We start from the raw sequence: 20,899 nt of genomic DNA, 5'->3' as shown, positions 1-20,899 counted from the left end.
GCGACAACGGCGAGCCGAGGAGCCGGGATTGCAGGCAGAGCAAGTACGACGCAGAGAACGACGTCACTAACGGAACTGCCAATGGCGCGCGTGCTTGTGTGCGACGTAGAGATCGTCGTAACTGATGGCGCAACCAATGGAGACGTTTAGAGAAACATGGGACGAACGGTTTTTCGTTTCGCCTAGCCATATACAGCTTTCGCTGTAAAATCAAAATGCGATAAGATCGTGAACGCGCGCCGTATGCTGTAGGTGCGAGGGAAATCATGAGTTGCTGAGCCGAAAAGGATGGTGGCTTGGTGCGCGGCGGCGGCGTCGTCTCGCGTGCGCAAGGGAGGAAGGCGGAGAAGGTGTGCGTAGACGTTTAACGTGCGCAAGGGAGGGGGAAGTTGCGCTCGTCCCCGCGCGTCCTATCTTGCAGGCAAATCTGCGGTGTGTTCGAAAGCTAATCGATCCGAGATAATGTGAAAGCTGAATGCTTTGTGTGCACTGTGTTCTCGCGCCTCTGGATGGTGTGGAACCCAGAGATCCTGCGGCAGCGCGAAGGGGCATTCGCTCACCGCTGCTGCCGCTCTTCATCACGCCAGCGTCCTGACAGCGAGTCACCGAGTCAGACGTGTTCATGGCTGCCTCTGCGCGCGTGACACCATGCTTGTTAATTCGTAAAGAAATGTTTACAGCACCTTATACAGCTAATAATACCACTAACCTGGCTGCGTGGTGCTCTTCAATATATATATATATATATATATATATATATATATATATTGAGAGAAGAGGTTTATTGGCGGTGTCCTTCAAGGACGCTACGAGTTCTAAGAACGGCGAGGCAGCGTGGAGCACCGTCTCCAAAAACACCAGCGACCAACAGCGCGAGCAGAGTGGGCCAAGTGTTGGCGATGCCGCTGGACGGAGGCACGTCTTCTTCTTAACAATCGCCCCTGCAGAAAAAGAGCCATCTTGGCGACCTAAGATGTTGTTGGCAGAGGGTCATGTTAGGGCTTGAGACGCGCCACGTGGACGAGGTCACGTCCACGCCGGCGCATGTCGTCAGATGGAGAAATTGGCTCGATGAGAAAATTCACCGGGGACGTTCGCTTCAAGACGCGGTAAAGCCCTTCGTACTTTGCAACGAGTTTTGAGAAAAGGCCTGGAGTTTGGCAAGGAACAGCCAGCCATACAAGAGACCCTGGGGCATACGTGGGACTGGGCAGTGAGTCGGCGCGTCCTTCCTTCTGGCGCTGTTGTTCTTGTGACGTAAAGGTGCGCGCGAGCTGGCGGCACCGTTCGGCTTGTCGGGCGGCTTCGTACACAGGTGGGCACTCGGAAGCGTCAGGACGGTATGGAAGGAGAATGTCGATGGTATGCAATGGCTCCCGTCCATATAGGAGGAAGAAAGGTGAAAATCCCGTAGTAGCTTGCATCGCGGTGTTGTACGCGAACGTTACAAAAGGAAGTACGCGGTCCCAGTTGCCATGACCAGATGCCACGTACATCGCGAGCATATCACCGAGAATGCGGTTAAACAGTTCAGTGAGCCCGTTAGTTTGTGGATGGTAAGCCGTGCTCGTTCGATGAACAATGCGGCATTCCGAAAGCAGAGCTTCGACGACCTCGGAAAGGAAGGCGCGACCTCTATCACTGATAAGTTCTCGAGGTGCGCCATGTCGAAGGACGAAGCGATGTAGGACGAAATAGGCTATATCCCGCGCTGTAGCATTCGGTAGAGCAGCAGTTTCGGCGTAGCGTGTCAAATGGTCCACAGAAATTATGATCCAGCGATTGCCATCCGGTGTCATGGAAAGCGGGCCGTAGAGGTCAATGCCTGCGCATACGTAAGAGGCGCGGCAACAGGTTTCGCTGCCTGCGCATACGTAAGAGGCGCGGCGACAGGCTGCACTGTCTGGGTATAGGGAAGAGGCGCGGCTACAGGTGGCTGGTGGTGGGCGACGGGAACAGCTTGGGCGACCTCTTCGGCAATGACAGTACGGAGCGTCGAAGGCAGACGACAGGACGGCTCCGGCGTGAAGGGGACCAAGGAAAGTTGACGGGCAACCTCTTCGCGCACGAAGTCCTGAATCTGCTGAAGCAGTGGAGAGTGGTCGGAAACGGCAACCAGACTCGCTAGCGAGTCAGCGGTAGACAGAGGCTGCGGAGTCAGGGTGCGTTGCTTCTTCAGCTCTTCGTAGCTCTGGCATAGCGTGACTACTTCAGAAACGGTGCGCGGACTCCTGGTCAAAAGCATCTGGGATGCGCCGTCATCGATGCCTTTGAGGATGTGCTGAACTTTATCAGCTTCGGTCATAGCGGCGTTGACACGTTTACAAAGGTCTACGACGTCTTCAATGTAGCAAGTGAAATTTTCACCAGTCTGCTGTGCACGGGCTCGCAAGCGCTGTTCAGCGCGTAGTTTGCGCACAGCAGGTCGACCAAACGCTTGAGTGAAAGACGTCTTGAAAGTTGACTATGTCGGGATGTCGACTTCGTGGTTATGAAACCAGAGTTGGGCAACGCCAGTGAGATAAAAGATGACGTTGGTCAACTTCTAGACGTAGTCCCACTTGTTATGCGCGCTCATCCGTTCATACGACGTAAACCAGTTCTCCACGTCCGTTTAATCTGTACCGCTGTACTTCGGATCACGTTGCCGAGGAGCCCCGGTGCAGATGACGGGCTGGGGCGCAGGCGCCGGCGGGTCGGTGTTGTCGATCATGATGGGCGGAAGCATTCGGGTTCGAAGCTCCAGGGTGCAAGCGGCGGGGGAAATCCAGCAACCTCCACCAATAAGAAGAGGTTTATTGGCGGTGTCCTTGAAGGACGCTACGAGTTCTAAGAACGGCGAGACAGCGTGGAGCACCGTCTCCAAAAACACCAGCGACCAACAGAGCGAGCAGAGCGGGCCAAGCATTGGCGATGCCGCTGGACGGAGGCGCGTCTTCTTTTTCACTGTATATATATATATATATATATATATATATATATATATATATAGCAATTCCCCTGTGAGAGTGCGATTTGGACGCTCCGTGAGGCCATTTGTATGCGGATGGTATGACGTGGACAGCTTGTGCCTAGTTGCACAGGACTGCAGGATGTGTGCGATAACTTTTGATAGGAATGTCCGGCTACGGTCTGTGAGAAGGTGTCGTGGAACTCCATCTAATAAAATCACGTCGCTTAGACGAAAAGCGGCGACATCTGTGGCGCAGCTTGTAGGAAGCACTCGGGTGATGGCGTAGCGCGCTGCGTAACCCGTGGCCACAGCGATCCACCTGTTCCCAGAGGTAGATAGAGGATAGATAAGTCCTAACCAACCCGAAAGAATGGCTCCGCGCGAATGTCGAGTGGTTGAAGGAACCCGGTAGGGAGCGTCGATGGTGTCTTGCGTCGCTGCCATTTCTGACACGCTGCTACGTATCTTCGAACGGAGCGAGCAAGCCCTGTCCAAAAGAAGCGTCGGCGGATACGGTCGTAGGTACGTGACACACCGAGGTGGCCGGCAGTGCGGAGGTCGTGAAGTTCGTGGAGAACAGCCGAGCGAAGGTGTTTAGGGATCCCAAGGAGTAATGCGGGGCCGTCGGGGTGAACGTTGTGGCGGTAGAGTACGCCATCTTCAATCATGAATAAGCAAAGGGAACTGTCGGCAAGTGACGATTCCAGGCGATCAATGATGATACGCAAGGACCGGTCACGGCGCTGTCACCATGACCGGTCATTGCTCCATGTCGGAGACATGGAGCAATGGAAAAACAGAGAGAACGCAGGCGTCAGTGTCAGTATCAGACATAGAGGTCGGGTCTTCGACTGGGTAGCGAGAGAGACAGTCTGCATCCTGGTGTTGGCGTCCCGACTTGTAAGTCACTGTGTAGGGATATTCTTGTAGTCGGAGGGCCCAACAACCGAGCCGGCCAGTAGGATCCTTGAGCGACGAAAGCCAACAGAGCGCATGATGTTCCGTGATTACTGAGAAGGGTTTGCCACATAAATATGGGCTGAACTTTGTAACAGCCCAGACGAGAGGAAGACATTCGCGCTCGGTAATCGAATAGTTGCGCTCTGCAGTTGTCAGGAGCCGGCTAGCATAGTCTATAACACGGTCGTATCCATGTTGGCGTTGCGGTAAGGCGGCGCCGATCCCATAACCGCTGGCATCGGTTCGCATCTCTGTAGGTGCGGACGGGTCAACGTTCGCCAAGACAGGTGGATTGGTGAGAATGTTGATAAGGCGTGAAAATGCGGCAGTCTGAGAGGAACCCCACGTAAAAGGCACGTCTTTCTTCAGAAGTTCAGTGAGCGGTCGAGCGAGTTTTGTGAAATCTTTCGCGAACCGTGTGAAATAAGAACAGAGCCCCACAAAACTCCGGACGTCTTAGAGACGTCAGGGGAATTCTCGCACTAGATTTGACCAAAGCCTTCGACACCGTGTCGCACGACTTCATCTTAAATGAGATTTCTGCATTGAACTTGGGAGGTAGATTTTTCGCGTTTGTGGAGTCCTTCCTGAGGGGCAGGACGGCGGTCGTCAAAGTGGGGCAGACCAAATCAGAACCATTCGCGCTAGGAAACAGAGGCACACCACAAGGGGCGGTGATCTCGCCCCTCCTGTTTAACATTGCAATGCACGGGCTCTCGAAGCGGCTGGCCGCCGTGCCAAATGTGGGACACGCGCTGTACGCCGATGACATTACGATCTGGTGCCCGGGAGGCTCGGAGGCGGCTGTGGAACAGGCGCTCCAGGAGGCCTTGGATGTGACCGAGTCCTTTCTGGAGGGCACGGGTCTCCGACTCTCCCCGACCAAGTCAGAGCTCATGTTATACAGACCGGCAAGGCAGGGGGTTCGGGGGCTCGTGCCGCTCGAGCAGATCCCCATAGATGTGTACACGCGGGACGGCCAGAAGATCCCCAGGGTGAATTCAATCAGAATTCTAGGATTGTTGCTCGATGCCAGGGGCTGTAATGCCAAAACCATTGCGCATCTGACCGCCAAAACCGAGAATATCCTCAGATTAATCATGAGAGTCTCCAATAAGAAGGGGGGCCTAGGCGAGGACAACCTACTTAGGGCGCATCACGCTTTTCTTATGAGCCACATCAACTATGTGGTTTCGGCCCTGCAGTGGACTAAAACTGAAAGGGACAAGCTTGATACGTTGATGCGGAAAAGCGTCAAGAAGGTACTGGGTATTCCGGTCACGGCGAGCACGGACAGGCTAATGCAGCTCGGCGTTCATAACACCACCCTCGAACTAATAGAGGCGCAACAAGCGGCGCAGATCACGAGGCTTTCGGGCTCCAGCGCGGGTAGGCGCCTCTTGGATGCGGCGGGCTTGCGGCCGCGTTACAGTCACAGTGAGGCGGTTCAGCTGGACGAGAGCTCCAGAGGGACCTACGTCGTCGGTCCCTTCCCTAGAAACGTTCATCCACAGCATAATGCGGGCAGGCGAGCAGCTCGTGCCAGGACGATTTTAAAGACAACGGTCGGCCTGGAAACCTTCGTGGACGCAGCTCAATATGGGCGCTCCGGTAAATTCGCGGTCACTGCGGTCAGCGAGAAGGGCGAGCTCCTATCTGCGGCCTCGGTAGGCGCTGTCACGGCCGACGTGGCAGAGCAGGTGGCGGTAGCGCTGGCGATGCAGGATTTTAAAAGGCCGTATATCTACACTGACTCACGCGCGGCCGTCAGGGCTTTCGCTTCGGGAATGGTTGCGAGACAGGCGGAGGCGCTTCTGAAGAGCAAGTCAAGAACTTATTCTGACCCCGTGCATTACATTACGTGGTTCCCCGCTCACATGGGTGACAACGTGCTGCCGGGCCGTCCGAATCCCAATGAGATTGCTCACCGCCGTGCGCGAGAATTCACGCGCCGCGACGGCGGTGAGGCTTCATTGGATCCGGAGGAGCTCGGCCACAGCGACCCGTTATTAACATTTCATGAAATCGTCTCCACTATAAAGAGGAACGCAGGCGCTTCCCGCCTCCACACCCAAATCTATGTAGAGCTCAATCAATCACGCTTAGGATGCTTCAGACGAGGTCATATCCCTCGCGAGGTTTCCTAAGCAGGATTAATACAGAAATTGACCCACAGTGCCCGGATTGTGGGACGTGTTAGCACTCTAGCACATATGCTCTGGCAGTGTCCTGCGTTACGGGATACGTCACTCACCAGCGAACAGGACTGGGACGAGGCCATCTCAAGTACGGAACTCAAGTTCCAGTCCATGGCCGTCCAGAGGGCCCGTGAAAGAGCGGAGAGGCTTGGCCTCCCGATTCCGACATGGGAGCAGCCAGCGGCGAGCCGGGGGCCCCAGCGGGTCTCCACCGGCTAGTCCCTCAGGACCTCAATAAAAGTTCATTGTCTGTCTGTCTGTCTTTAACAGACTGAGGTACAGGAAAAGCTGCTACTGCTCGAACCTTCTCCGGGTCGGATTGTACGCCGGAAACATCGACGAGACGGCCTAGCACTGTGATCTGTGATAGCCCGAAGTGGGACTTCAATGAGTTTAATTGGAGCCCAGCCTTGCGGAAGACGTCAAAGATAGCTGCGACGCGCTAAAGGTGCGTCTCAAATGTAGGAGAAAGCACAAGGATATCGTAGAGGTAACAAAGGCAAGGGGACCATTTGAAACCTTGAAGCAGAGTCCATCATCCGTTCAAACGTGACGAGGGCATTGCACAGACCGAACGGCATAACCCTGAATTGGTAGAGGTCATCCGGAGTGACGAAAGAGGTCTTTTCTTGGTCTTGCTCATCTACAGAAATCTGCCAATAACCACATCGAATGTCTATGGACAAAAAGTATATGGCACCGTGAAGACAATAAAGAGCAGTCGTCGATTTGCCGTAAAGGGTAAACGTCCTTTTTAGTGTGTCATATGTAAGAGGCCGCCTGTGGCGAGAAAAGAAGACGACGATGTACACGGAGCGTTCCGAAAGGCACAAGCGCGAGGCGCGTGACCCGAGGCGTGGTCGAGGCAGAAGCGAGGCTGAGTTGGCGTTGTCGACGTGGCTCTGGGCCAGGAAGGTCGCATCGTCAGCTACGCTCTGACTTAGAGGTTCGGCCGAGTCCGTGACGCCGGCAGTCCGAGGTGCAGCCATCGACCTCGGAGACGTTCGAGCGTGGCTAGTTGGACCAGCGGCAGCATTACACGGCGGGCTGGGCACTCCAGAGAGGATCCCCCTTCAACGGCAGACCAGCGCGTTCGGTAATACCCGGAACGCCACGACGGCACTTGAGAAAGGAGCTGGGCTGGAAGCAACGGCCGAGAACGTCGTTGGCCTAGTCCATCAGGCCTCTCTGCCACGTCAGCATCAGCGACCGGGTTACAGGCGTGCACCAAGGCGACGGCATCGTCAAGATCGCCGGGAGCAACGACTCTGAAATAGACGCGACGCAACTTGGACGAAGAGAGCCCCATGAGTCAGCGTCAAGAAACGTGAGGACATTCCACGTAAGCGGCGAGATAACCATATACTAGTGTTGCCTGACTTTCGTGCGAGAAACGCCAAGAACTACTGGAGGCGGGTTTAAGATCATTTTCATTGTTTGTCAACGATAAGGTTGTATATTAGTTAACATTTATTTCTTCAGTGTGTGCTAGTTTGAGTGAGTTTTTGGTTAAAGTTTTGAATTGGAGTGCTATAAAATATGCTTGCTGTGCTGCCATGCGTCGTCAATCTCATCTCTCATAACACCCGTACACCCCCGAGATCAGTGACAAAAACACACGACATAGCTGATTCGGTTTAGGTGGCGGTAATCAACGCAGACACGCCACGTGCCATCCTTCTTTTTGACGAGCACGACCGACGTAGCCCAAGGACTCGACGAGGGTTTAACAATGCCTTTGGCGAGCATCTTATTTACTTCCTGTTGAATAACTTGCCGCTCTGCCGTGGATGTGCGATACGGTCGGCGGTGACTGGGAACAGCATCACTAGTGTTTATCCGATGCTTAACAAGGGACATCTGACCAAGTGGTCGATTATGAGTGTCAAATATGTCGCGGTAGGAAAGCAAAATGCGATATAGGGCAGTGGCTTGAGCAGATGCGAGGTCCGGAGTGATCATGGGACGTAATGCGGCGTCGAAGCTCATGTCATCCTGAGGGCAATCAGGAGGATCTGGAGACGCATCGGTTGCAAAAGCAGTGACGTGGTCGTCTGTCCCTGACCGGAGCCTGGCCACTACCATATGCCGTCAGGTCACACTTGCTTCGTCAAGGAAAATTGTCAACGGGGAGGCATATCCGATAAGCGGCAAGGGTTACGACGGAGTGTGGCACAGATATATATATTGTGAGGGCATTTTGGGCATATCGTCGTCGTCATCTGTACATAAGACCCATCATCTTGTGTGAGTGCTATTTGTGCATATCGTCGTCGTCATTTGTACCTACGACTCATCATTATGCTCTGTCTAGTGCGGTGCTTCGTCTCTGCCTCGGATGGCTGCTAGGAAATAAAGGCATCGCATCGGTCTACGTCTCACAAGTGGTGGAGTGTGCACCTTGAGTGCAGATCTCAATACGGCCCAGACCAATGCACTGTTCACCATTTTAATGAAGCATGAAGCTTGTTTTGACGTTTCTTCGTGAGGCCTGGGTCAGACCATTGTTGATTGATTGATTCTAGGGTTTTACGTGCCAAACCGTTGTAACTACTCATCGAATTAAAACGGACGGCTCTCGCATCATTCGCCGTCGCCCGTACCATGTGTCACCTTCGGAGCGAAAAGTTCTAGAAGAACAAATGAACTACATGCTGACACGCAACATTATAAGGCCTTCAGCAAGCCCTTGGTCTTCTCCTGTTGTGTTTGTAAAAAAAAGGATGGTTCTGTGCGCTTTTGGATCGATTATAGGGCGCTAAACAAAATTACCCGTACGGATGTTTATCCAATGTACGGATGTTTATCCGATGCTTTGGATACCTTACAATGTGCCGAGTATTTCTCGAGCCTCGACTTGCGCTCCGGATATTGGCTGATTCTAATGCATGAGCCGGATGAAGAAATGATGAGCCGGATGGACTACATTGCTACACATGATGACCATTTCGAGTTTAGCGTGATGCCTTTTAGACTTTGCAATGCACCAGTTACGTTTTAACGTACGATAGATATTGTACTCCACGACCTAAAATGCAAGACCTGCCTTTGTTACTTGTACGACATTGTCATCTTTTCGTCGAGTTTCTCCCAGCACCTACAACGTCTAGACCAAGTTCTCGCGTGTCTAGCAAAGGCTGGTCTCCAACTCAATACTAAAAAGTGTCGCTTTGCAAGCCGAAGCATTAAAGTATTGGGCCACGTCGACAGTACGCATGGTGTCCAGCCTGATCCCGATAAAATCGCTGCAGTGCTGCAATTTCCGCCACCAATCACACTTAAAGAACTTCGCAGCTTTCTAGGACTAGCGTCCTACTTCCGCCGCTTTGTCCGTGACTTCGCCACCATCGCCGCTCCTCTACACAAACTTCTGACTTCGAGTGTGTCCTTTGTGTGGTCGGACGACTGTGTAGCCGCATTCCAGACCCGCAAGCGATTTCTCACGTAAGAGCCCGTGTTCCGTCATTTCAATGCAACCGCCCCTACTATTCTACACACTGATGCCAGTGGGCATGGAATTAGCGCTGTCCTGCTTCAGCGGAATCAGAAGTCTGAAGAGCAAGTCGTGGCTTATGCAAGTCGTGCTCTTTCTCCAGCGGAGCGCAACTACACAATTGCAGAACAGGAATGCCTCGCCATCGTGTGGTCAATACAAAAATTTTGACCCTATCTCTACGGCCGCCATTTCACAGTTGTGACCGACCATCATGCTCTCTGTTGGTTGTAGTCGCTGAAAAACTTGTCTGGACGCCTCGGCCCTTTGGTACTGCGCTTGCAAGAATATGACTTCACTGTCACGTATAGGTCCGGAAAATTACATCAACACGCCGACTTTTTCGCGCTGCCTGCTGTCTCCAAACGCCCATGCCTCACTTTAGGTCTGCACGTCACCATCTAGCCACACGTCTCAGCCAATGCCCAGTAGCCCGGGACAGTCGGTTGCGTCAGTTGACTTTCTTCGTTCTACTGACCTCGTCTCACTCCAACGTACTAACCCATACTGCCGTACGCTGATCGACCGACTTACGGGCTTGGCACGACCCTCCCAATAGTCGCTGAAGACGACAACTTTCACGTTTTAAGCTTCAAGATGGAGCGTTATTTCGATCAATCTGCCATCCTTCCGGTAACTGATGGGTACTAGTCATACCTCGCTCACTTCGACTTGCAAGTATTAGAAGCATTCCACGACGACGCGACGGCTGGCCACTTGGGCTTTCATAAGACGTACGGCCGCATTAAAACGCCTTGTTTCTGACCAGGCCTTTCCACCTCTGTCGCAAAATACGTTGGCTCCTGTGCGTAATGCCAACACAACAAACGCTCGACATTCCATCCAGTCGGTCCTCTGCAGCCTCTACCATGCCCGTCCACCCCCTTCGAAATTGTGGGCAAAGACTTGTACGGACCCCTCCCACTCATGCCCGCTAATCACTGCTGGGTTGTTACCGCAGTGGATCATCTAATACGGTACTCTGAGACAGCTGCTCTTCGCTCTGTTACTGCCTCCGAAGTCGCCGAATTTTTCGTACACAGTATCGTTTTGCGCCACGGCGCACCTCGTGTCCTACTAAGTGACCGTGGCAAGACGTTCCTATCGCATGTCCTTCACGAAGTCCTCGAGGCCTCCGACACCACCCATAAAACCACATCAGCGTACGATCCGCAAACAAATGGTCTTACAGAGCGTTTTCATCGAACTTCGTCCGACATGATGTCAATGTATTTTCGACCCGATCACACCAAGTGGGACACCATTCCACCTTTCGCGACGTTTGCGTAAATACTGCCGTCCAACGTACAACCAATTACTGTCCCTTTTTCCTTGTGTACGGTCGTGCGCAGTCTTTCGTCTTGGACACTACACTCCTTTCAGCACCTGCTGCTCCATCCGCGTCTCTTCCTGAAGAATTTGCTGCTCGCATCGCCCGCTGCTGTGAAATTGCCCGCGCCAACACCGCTATCATTCAGGACAAAAAGAAACTATGATGAGACGCGTCGCGTTGCTTCGTTCCGCCCAGGCGACGAAGTTCTTTTGTGGACACCTGTTCGCGCACCGGGGCTCTGTGAACAATTTCTCCACAGATATCTCGGCCCCTACACCGTATTGCAAAGAACTTCGGCCGTTAACTACCGCGTCACTCCTGTCAGCTCAGCTACTGACTGCCGCCGCCGCACTACGGAAATCGTTCACGTATCTCGCCTGAAACCCTCCATTCGCCGTATACCTGCCCTTTCTAACTGGCGGTCTTTGCTGACAGCTTTCCTGAAGGGGTGGAAGTTAGTGTGAGCGCATTATGGGCATATCGTCGTCGTCATTTGTACATAAAACTCATCGCCATCTTTTCTCTCGTGCGGTGCTTCGTCTCGGCCTCAGGCGGCTGCTCGGAAATCAAAGCAGCGCATCGGTCGACTCTCACAATATATATATATATATATAATATATATAATAAAGACCTTGAAAGACCTGCGCAGCTTCATTGGGTTAGCGTCATACTTCCGCCGTTTCATCCGCAATTTCGCCACCATAACAGCGCCTTTAACGCAGATTCTTGGTTGTGACCACACTCTTTCGACCTGGTCACCGGATTGCGATGCCGCATTCACGAAGCTGCGTCGCCTCTTGACGTCTCCCCCAATCCTGCGCCATTTCGACCCAAGCGCTCCAACAGAAATCCACACGGATGCCAGTGGCGTCGGCCTTGGTGCCGTTCTCGCTCAGAGAAAGGCTGGCTTCGATGAGTACGTCGTCGCCTTTGCCAGTCGTGCACTCACTAAACCTGAATCGAACTATTCTGTAACCGAAAAAGAGGGCCTGGCTATAATTTGGGCCATGACCAAATTACGCCCGTATTTTTAAGGCCGCCCATTTGACGTGATTACTGACTACCATTCGCTGTGCTGGCTGCCGTCTCTAAAAGAACCATCCGGTCGTCTTGCTCGATGGGCGCTTCAACTGCAGGAGTACGACATTCGAGTGCTGTACCATTCTGGCCGAAAACACTCGGATGCGGATGCCTTGTCTCGTTCGCCACTAACAGACGAGGTTACCTCCCCGAAGGCCCCATTGTCCGAGTCCTCCCTTGCTGCCACGGATATCCTTCTGCAGCAGAAGAAAGACCCTTCGATATTGTCAATGCTCAGTTTCTTGTCCGCCGCATCGACAACCACTACCAATCACGCCTTACGTCGCAAGCACATCGCTTCTCTATTCGTGACGGGCTCTTGTACAATCGTAACTACCTCCCGGACGGCCGCAAATCGTTGCTTGTCATCCCTCGGCATCTACGCGCCGATATTTGTGCAGCGTTCCACGACGATCCCCAGTGCGCACATGCAGGTGTACTAAAGACATACGCGCGTCTACGCCTTCGTTACTACTGGCGTGGGATGTATCGATTCATCAGTCATTATGCCCGCTCCTGTCTCGTTTGCCAACGCCGCAAAGATACCCTTCGTCGTTCAACCTCTCCATTGCAGCCTTTTCCCTACCCAGCACGTGCTTTTGATCGAGTAGGTATCGACATTTATGGACCTCTGCCTACCACATCAGACGGCAACCGCTGGGTAATCGTGGTCATCGACGATCTTAAGCACTATGCGGAAACTTCCTCTTTGTCCAGCGGTTCTGCATGTGATGTCGCCTGGTTTCTCCTGCGCCACATCATCCTTCGCCACGGAGCTCCCAGGGAATTACTCAGTGACAGAGGCCGCGTCTTCCTCTCCGACGTCATAGAGGCTCTCCTCAAAGAATGCCGCATCATTTATCGCACCACTACTGCATACCATCCGCAGACTAATGGCATGATCGAGCGCTTTAATCGAACTGTTGGTGACATGCTAGCCATGTACGTTGCATCGGACCAAACCAAATGGGAATATGCTCTACAATTTCTGACCTACGCTTATAAAACCGCCACGCAGTCTACCACGGTATTTTCGCCCTTCTTTCTCCTGTACGGACGCGAACCTTTTTTCCACAATGGACACTATCCTTCCGTAGCGCCCTGACAACACAGAAACCACTACCTTGTGTGAAGCTGCAGCACACGCAGAAGACTGTCGCAAGCTATCCCGTATATTTACGTCCGAAGACCAACACCGCCAGAAACACTATCGAGGAACTTCCCATGCTCCTGCATGCTATGCTCCTGCATGCTATGCTCCTGGCTCGCTATTGTGGCTTTCGGTTCCATCCCCTACTCCTGGACTGTCACCGAAACTCGCGTCGAAGTACCAGGGCCCATACCACGTGATCAACCAAACGTCTCTTGTCAACTATATCGTGGAACCCCTCGAGCTATCTTTATATCATCGCCGTCGAGGACGCGACATTGTGCATGTCCAGCGTCTCAAGCCATACTTTGATCCGCCTGTGTTGTCCTACCCTAGGTCGCCGGGACGGCTTCCTTTTCCGCGGGGGAGATAAATGTACTTTGAAATAATGAGCAGTGTGGATGTGGCTATGAGAGAAAGAGCGACGAAGAGACATAAACATTGTTTCGGTGCTCGATCGGCTGTGCTACCTTTCACTGCTCTATCGTGCTAGTCACGAACGCTGACTTTCCCAAGTGCTTCGTGAGAATATATATATATATATATATATAATAAGCAAGCGTAATCAATGCTTCGCCTTCAGGACGAAACGGCGACTCTTTAGTGCATAAGCACGAAGTAGCCCGGTTTTCAGTTCTTATGTCATTTCATGGCATGAGGTGTTCTAAGGGATCACTCGTCAGCAAAGCCTTAGAAGGCAATTTCCCTAACGAGCTCTGTGTGATCAGATAAACTAATTCGCACCCTTTTCGTGAGGACATGGACGAATAACGAGGGGGCAAATTTACACCCCCTGCGAATTTCACTTGTCCATGGATTACGAGCTAAAGCACACTTTCAAGTGTTGCTCAGAAATAAAATTACGCGGAAGCAAAACAGCCGCGTCCATGGAAAAAAATTACAATAAAAATGGCGCTGCAACAGAAATTTGTAGTTTAGATTGTTGCTGCGTCCATATTATGGGAAAAAAGAGAACACTGTGATTTATTACACCTGGAGACCCTTTTACCTATTTCTGTTTTCGGAACTTTATGATAGCCATTGGCTACTCTGGACAAAAGCTGCGTAGTGTTACTTCCGCATATTTTCAAAGAATGCTTACTGATACCGAGATCGCACTTGAAGAAGCTATGCGTAGCTCACCGGTCTCTGCGCGTCAAACGCGCTTAAATTGAGTAGTCGCATTATAAATTGGGGCAAATCGTGCCCCTTCTACGAGAATTTTGCTTAAATGTACGTCATGGCCCATTTTTTATAGTGTCACTTTTCCAACAGAGTTTCCAACAGCGCCGTCACTTCATTGATTATGCGTATATAAACAACTGCGGACAAACCCTTGTGGAATGAGAAAAATCCAGCTATTAATACTGTAACAGCAGCCATTTCAGAACAACGCTTCTTGCGTTCCTAAAGATAGTGCCGTAATGCCAATGCAGTGGTGGTCTCACTTAAATATTTCAATTTGAAGAATACTGAGCACACATTTCATTTATTCGAAATAAATGAACTGCTCCAGAATTAGTCTTCGAGCTACAATACAGAAATAATCTTCCATCTGGAAATCTGTTTAGACGCAATACGTCTGCGCAGTATTCCTCGGTACCCTGTAGTTATACGCATGCACTTACACATGCAGATACTGTACAGGAGGACGAAGGAAGCGTGTGTTGTAATAACAGTTCACCAAGTGAAGGCTTTGTTCGGCACACAGAAGCTGCACGTGTGTTGTAAATTAATGTGTCCTTTGATAAAATCGTGACGCTTATTACTGAAATAGATAATATTTCTTGGGCATACTGTTACAGGACGTTTTGTGCCTGAATTCAACGACGGTTTGGCAGCCACTGCCAAACCGTCAAGTACTTAAGACAAGCTTTCGGAGGCACTGCGGCCGCAGCCACCTGATTCGACATAAATGATGTCTTTAATGTCTTCTAAGTTTAGTCTATTGCATTTGTAACCAGGACTTCATCCGTGTAACAATAGGAATTCGATCGAAGTCTATTCCGCAACGAAATTAGGCGCTTCCACTCTGTCTCTGCGTCTTAAGAAACAGTGCAAGTTTCACTCAGACGCCGAAAGCAGACACGGCGCTGTCGGAGCAGTCCGCGAACAATTTAACGCGATTACGAGAGAGAGAGAAAGAGAAAGGAAAGGCAGGATTAAAAGTCCATCAGACGCATGTCCGGCTTGCTATCCTAAGCAGGATTTCCCCTTCGTGTGGTATTGTTTTGCTTTGGCATAAAATATCAGATACCGCACTGAACTTCGATGATCTCAAGTATCACGACTCTCTAGCACCCCTGCGGGGAGGGAGATTCTCGCGGTCTTAGGAATCGGCTCCACTGTAGCGATGGAACGCACATATGAAATGTCAGATTACCTACGGGACAACATTATGGTTGCTCCTTTTCCCAAAAACGTGCATCCACAACACAGTGCGAGCAGGCGCAGAGCTATGGCTGTGGCATTGCCCCGGAGGATAAAAGCCTTGCCTCACACGGTCACTTCCGTTGACGCGGCCCAGTACGAGCACACATCGGACTTCGTCGCAACGGTAGTCAATCACGACGGACACGTCACTTGTGCGGCCTCCATCAGAGACAGCACCCCGGCTAGGGCAGAGCAGGCTGCGATCGCTCTGGCACTTCTCTACGATGAGAGAGCTGAAATATTTACTGACTCGAGGGCGGCGGTTCGGGCATTTGCATCTGGTACCATCGCCGAGGAAGCTCATCGAATTCTCAAAAGCAAAGTCATCCAGCCACATACAATCACGTGGTTCCCGGCACATCTCGAACCCCAACTCGACTCCCTCCCCAACCTCAATGACATCGCACACGTCCAAGCACGCGAACTAAGCCTTCGCGCTGACGCCACTGCGAGTCGAGGCTCCGTCGATTCTAGGCTCGTCGAGTTCCGCAACACTCTCTCCACCTTCAACGAGGTTACCAAACACTACTACCTTGGTAGGAGACTATACTCTCCCCCACACGGCACACTAAGCAGACCTCAAGCTATCACACTACGCATGCTTCAGACGGTATCAATTCCCAACCTGAATTTATTTCACTACATCAATCCAGACTACTTTAGTCCAGACTGCCCTAGCTGCGGACAACGTAGTACTTTAGACCACATGCTCCGGGGATGCCCCTCGTTACAGAGGGGCTCGAAATCGATCCACTGCAGATAAGTGGAGCTCTGATCTTCGGAGCTCAGACCAGTCACGCCAATTTTGGGCTGTCCAGAGAGCCCACGATGCGGCGCTGGAGCTTGGTCTCCCCGTCCCGACGTGGGTGCGGCCCGCGTCTTCGTCGCCTCCCTGAGAGGGGGCAACGGAGCTTCTCAGGACCTTCACTAAAGTTCTTTGTCAGTATGTCTGTCTACCGCACAGAGACAACCAAGGCCGTTGCACTTACTCGACGTGTCGTAGAAAAGGTCGTTGAGGAACGAGAAGCAGGGAAGTACGGCCACGGCTCCAGCGTTCGTCACCGGCCAGCAGGACAGGCCATCCCACGTGCGGTGACAGGAGAGAGGTCCCCCGTTGTCGTCTGCGCAAGCAGGAACAGCCGCGTCGTTGTTGAAGGTGGTGATGCTTACCAACCTCTAACGAACAAGCGAGCCACATGTGCATCAGATTTGTGTTCTTGTTTTGTAATAATAGGCACAAGGACTCCCTGGTGTACCTTTACGCAGTGCCAGCCCCGCATATGCGGGTGGCGATGGCGGATGAAATCACACTGTTAACCATTTAACGGGCAGCTCAACAATATTGCTGACCTAAGAAAAGCATATGCAAAAACAATAAAAATCCAAATATTACCCTGTGCCTTTCAATTTACTTTTATTTTTGTGCCTGCCCAGCAGTGGTATTCAATAAAGTGTCGAGTGTGAGCAGCAGCAGATGTATTGGTCGCAAAACCTGAATGCTTCATCGTTATCTTCTTAGTGAACGTGGGGGTCATATTCTCCCTAATTCGAATTATTTTTTACTTTTTTAAGCAAGCTCTTATTTCTCTACTTCATAAAGGCACATCTCAAGAACACACATTAACCTTGCAAAAGCAAGTGCCAGAGACCGGTTTTGGGCCATACATTTACCTGTCACCACCTGGTCAACAATAATTTTGTCCTACTGTCTCTCACTTTGTTTTTTTAGAGAAACCATTTAATATTTCAAATGGTATGTATTTGAGCAAAGTAAGGAATAACTAAAGCAATAAAACCTTTATAGGTCAAGTCTTTCTTATCTTGCCAGTTAAAGGGTTAAGTAAAAACTTGCACACGTAAAAGAACTCCAGAAAGCACCAATGAAGTGCGTAAGAATTACGTTTTCCAACTTGCCCGGTTCACCATCCTTGTGCAGCTCATTGCTGGTTCCTCGGGACCCTTTGCGTGCGCTAATCTTGACGTCAGTAACCTTAGTGGACTTTCGTCCGTCATAGCCGTTTGGATTCTCCCAATATCTGCAATAAGATCTCCACGTGTCTTGTCCACAGAAGTGCCCGGATCGCAAACTTCGCTTCTTTTTCACTGCTACACGCAATCACAGAAGGCGGCCTCAGCAGGAGATAGCAAAATCGGAAAGCGGACATGCCAGACTTGCAAAATAGTGCTGCCGAGGTGCCTGCAGGCTACATCAAGGTCCGTATTCAGCAACAAGTTCTTACGCTATAATATTTCGTACGAGCAGGGACAAGCGAATCATGATGTTGGACATAGTACAAGCGAAAGTGGCCGGTCAACTGCAAATAGTTATTGCGAGCGAAACGCTTACTGAATCCGGCCGTAGAACAGCATTGTTGAACTGCAGCGAAGCGCTTATGTGCTTCTTAGGAAGTTTTAGGTGTTCGCGATGCCGTTATTCTAGCTCGCAATATAAGACCACTTGGCAATAGCTCTATAAGAGACGTGGTTACCGGCGGCGGCTGCTGCACACAATGTTTTATCTCCAATAGGAGACATTAACACTGCATCAGTTATCCTTCAGTTGTACCGTGACCAGTCATGCCTTTTTTAAAACACCATAAATCAACAAGAAGTACAGTCGTTGGAAACGCGTCTTTCTTCGTCAGTCTGTTACATTACCAACCGCTGTAACGCGCAACATTGTATTGCCGTGTAATTCTGTCAGTCGCTTGTTCTCTCTTTCAGGAGAAAGCAACCTTATATACGTTTCGAAATATCTTGTCGCCAACTGCAGCCCGACTTTGAAACACGAGACCGTTTTGCAGAGATAATAACAGGACATTATGAATGACGAGGAGAGACAGATTAGGCAAAAGCTATGCGAGCTCATCTCTTCGAACGTTAAAAAGAAAAAAAGGAACGCAACAAGAAAGCTTTGCTTGATCCGCTACAGCGGACTGTGGCTCCTTCCATGACCTTGTTTTATTCATGCCGTTTTCGCGCATCCCTCTTTTCTTTTTTGATGCCTCCTTACAGCTCTTTGGATGCCTAGCCTGATCATTTGTTCCGGCGATTCCGCCTTACATTCGCATGCGGTGGAGAATCTGACGACCTTTTCCCAGTCTGGCTTTCGGCGTCTCGCCTTACTTGGCTCTTTCTCGTATCGCCTTGCTTCCTCAGCAAGCAACTCATTTCGGCCAATGCGTGGTGGACCTCGGGCTGGTGATCTGCTTCCAGAAACAGTTGGGAAAGGCATTACAAAGACGGCCTGTGTTGCAGCACAGATGGTAAAAGGCTGATGCTACTCGTCACCCGTGCACGGTGGTATGGTCATTCTGGCGACACAATGGTGGGCTGTCTGAGCCACACATGCAGTCTTCAATAGGAGGCATGAATGTCAAATAGGTGACGGAAAACGATGGCCCATTGATTAGGTTCTAAATAAGATCAACATATACTCGTATTGGCTACAGTTTTCCTACTGACCTTAAGAAACCGTTAAGAAACCTTCTCATAGTACACAAGAGTCGACGCTCAAACGAACAGCTCTAAACCGCGAAAGAGCGAAATATTCCATCTGACTTCGCCTCAAGTGTTATAAGGATAAAGTAAAACATGCTTATTTGTAGTTGAAAAAAGTTAGTGTTACACAAGAGCTCGACATTATACAGAATGGCCAAGAAATGGGACGGCGTCATAAAGGCATTCTGCAATAAAATTTCCCTTTAGCTGACTTGGTAGTAAACAAGCACAGTATATACCATTTAAGTAATCTTTGCAAAGCTGCAGGACCGTTAGTTGTCGGATTTCTTTATCAACAGCCTTTCATAGCACCTAAGCAAACGATGTGTGCACGTAGTAGTAAAAGGCTATGACGTAAATGCCAGTACGCCGTCTCCAAGGAAGGAAGGAAAGAGTGGAGAAGGAAAGGCAGGGAGGTTAACCAGTTCAGCACAACCGGTTTGCTACCCTACACATGGGAGCGGGATGAGGGGGAATGAAAGATGGGGAGCAGAGAGAGAGAGAGAGAGAGCACACAGCACAGCACACACATCGTCAGTCACAGTCCGTCACTCTTGCGTGGTACCTGACATCACTGTCACAGCCGCTTGTCCAAGCCCGTTGCTTTTAAAAACCGAAGTAGTCCATTCGTCGCCTGCCGTCTCCAAAATGTTTCAGCGCACCGCAGGCAGCCGCAGGCTGTGCCTGATCTCGGATATATGGGTTGAAGATACCTGCTAATCCCGAGATTTGCTTAATCACGAGGTCATGCCGCGATCTTAATCCAGAGTCATGCCTAATCTCGGAATAATGATCTAAGTCTTTCATCACTTCTGGCCAACACTAATGGAAGCGTTTTTCTTTTTTTTCACTTTTGGTAATAAAATTAGCGGACTGAAATAGACTTCCAGTTTCAGTAATAATGTCGCCAAATCTTGTTCAGTCTCTGGAAGAACAGATTTTAAGTTAGATGTTTCCTGCTGTTGTTGGGTTTAATTAACTAAATGACAGTGTTATGACTTATTATGTATTCATCATAGTTTTTGTGTTATGTTTATAGCGCATTGTTGTCTATTACTTGACTATCGTACAATTGTACCTACCAACCTATCATTGTCTTTATGATCCGGTATCTGCCCCTCCTGCTTGGGCCAAGTTGGCCTGCAGTATCTTCAAATAAATAATAACGCTTAACTTTGCGAGCCTTTCCCGACCCATGTACCGGGTTTTCAAAGCTAAAGTATTGCACGGAAGCTGTTTTGTATCTTCACTATCTTAATCTGGGCTTTTTATGCCACTCAAAATTCCGTTGCAGTTGGCGTATACATTCCTCAATACAAAGGAATAGAGGTAAAGTTTTTACCAACCGAGAAGGTAAGCTTGGGACTCGTTCAGGGCAGCGATGTAGCAGCGTATCTGAGCGAGCGATAAATTGGCCAAGTAGCTTTCGTCAAAAGGTGCATCCGGCTGTCCCGAGCCATGGTGTTCAATCGTGAAGTTCTCGATGGCGGCAACCAGCGAGTCCAATGCCGCGCTGTGTTCGCTCTCGGTCCACGAAGAGCCGCCAGCATTTACGCTTCCACCTTCCATTGTCCGCTGGGCAAACTCGTTACGTGTTGCTTGGTGCGGCTACTCGTACGAAGCGCCTGCGTGAAATAGAAGTGAAAGCAGTCAGGCGATAAGCACGTGCATGCATCAGCTGAGATGCGTCCGAATTTACAAAAAAATTCATAACCTTCAGCATTTTGTGGAAGCACATGCCAATCATTCCTGACGTTGAACACATTGTTACGAAGCACCGCCGGAGACGAAGCTGAGG

General features: G+C 50.7%; 1 protein-coding gene across 1 annotated transcript in view; it reads right to left on the bottom strand.

Moving 5' to 3' along the window:
* Window positions 1–20,672, bottom strand: part of LOC119441003 (diuretic hormone receptor-like) — a 53,524-nt gene extending 32,852 nt beyond the window's left edge. Inside the window, exons 1-2 of the mRNA XM_037705758.2 lie at window positions 20,448–20,672; window positions 16,590–16,721 (exon numbers count right to left, since the gene is read on the bottom strand). Of these exons, the coding sequence (XP_037561686.2) occupies window positions 16,590–16,721; window positions 20,448–20,670 (355 nt within the window). The 5' untranslated portion in view covers window positions 20,671–20,672. The remainder of the gene's footprint in view (window positions 1–16,589; window positions 16,722–20,447) is intronic.
* Between the last annotated feature and the right edge of the window lie 227 nt (window positions 20,673–20,899).

The sequence above is a fragment of the Dermacentor silvarum genome, chromosome 2, assembly GCF_013339745.2.
Source record: "Dermacentor silvarum isolate Dsil-2018 chromosome 2, BIME_Dsil_1.4, whole genome shotgun sequence".
Lineage (NCBI taxonomy): Eukaryota > Metazoa > Arthropoda > Arachnida > Ixodida > Ixodidae > Dermacentor > Dermacentor silvarum.
The sequence above is the reverse complement of the archived record's forward strand: the minus strand, read 5'-3'. Positions and strand labels throughout refer to the sequence as shown.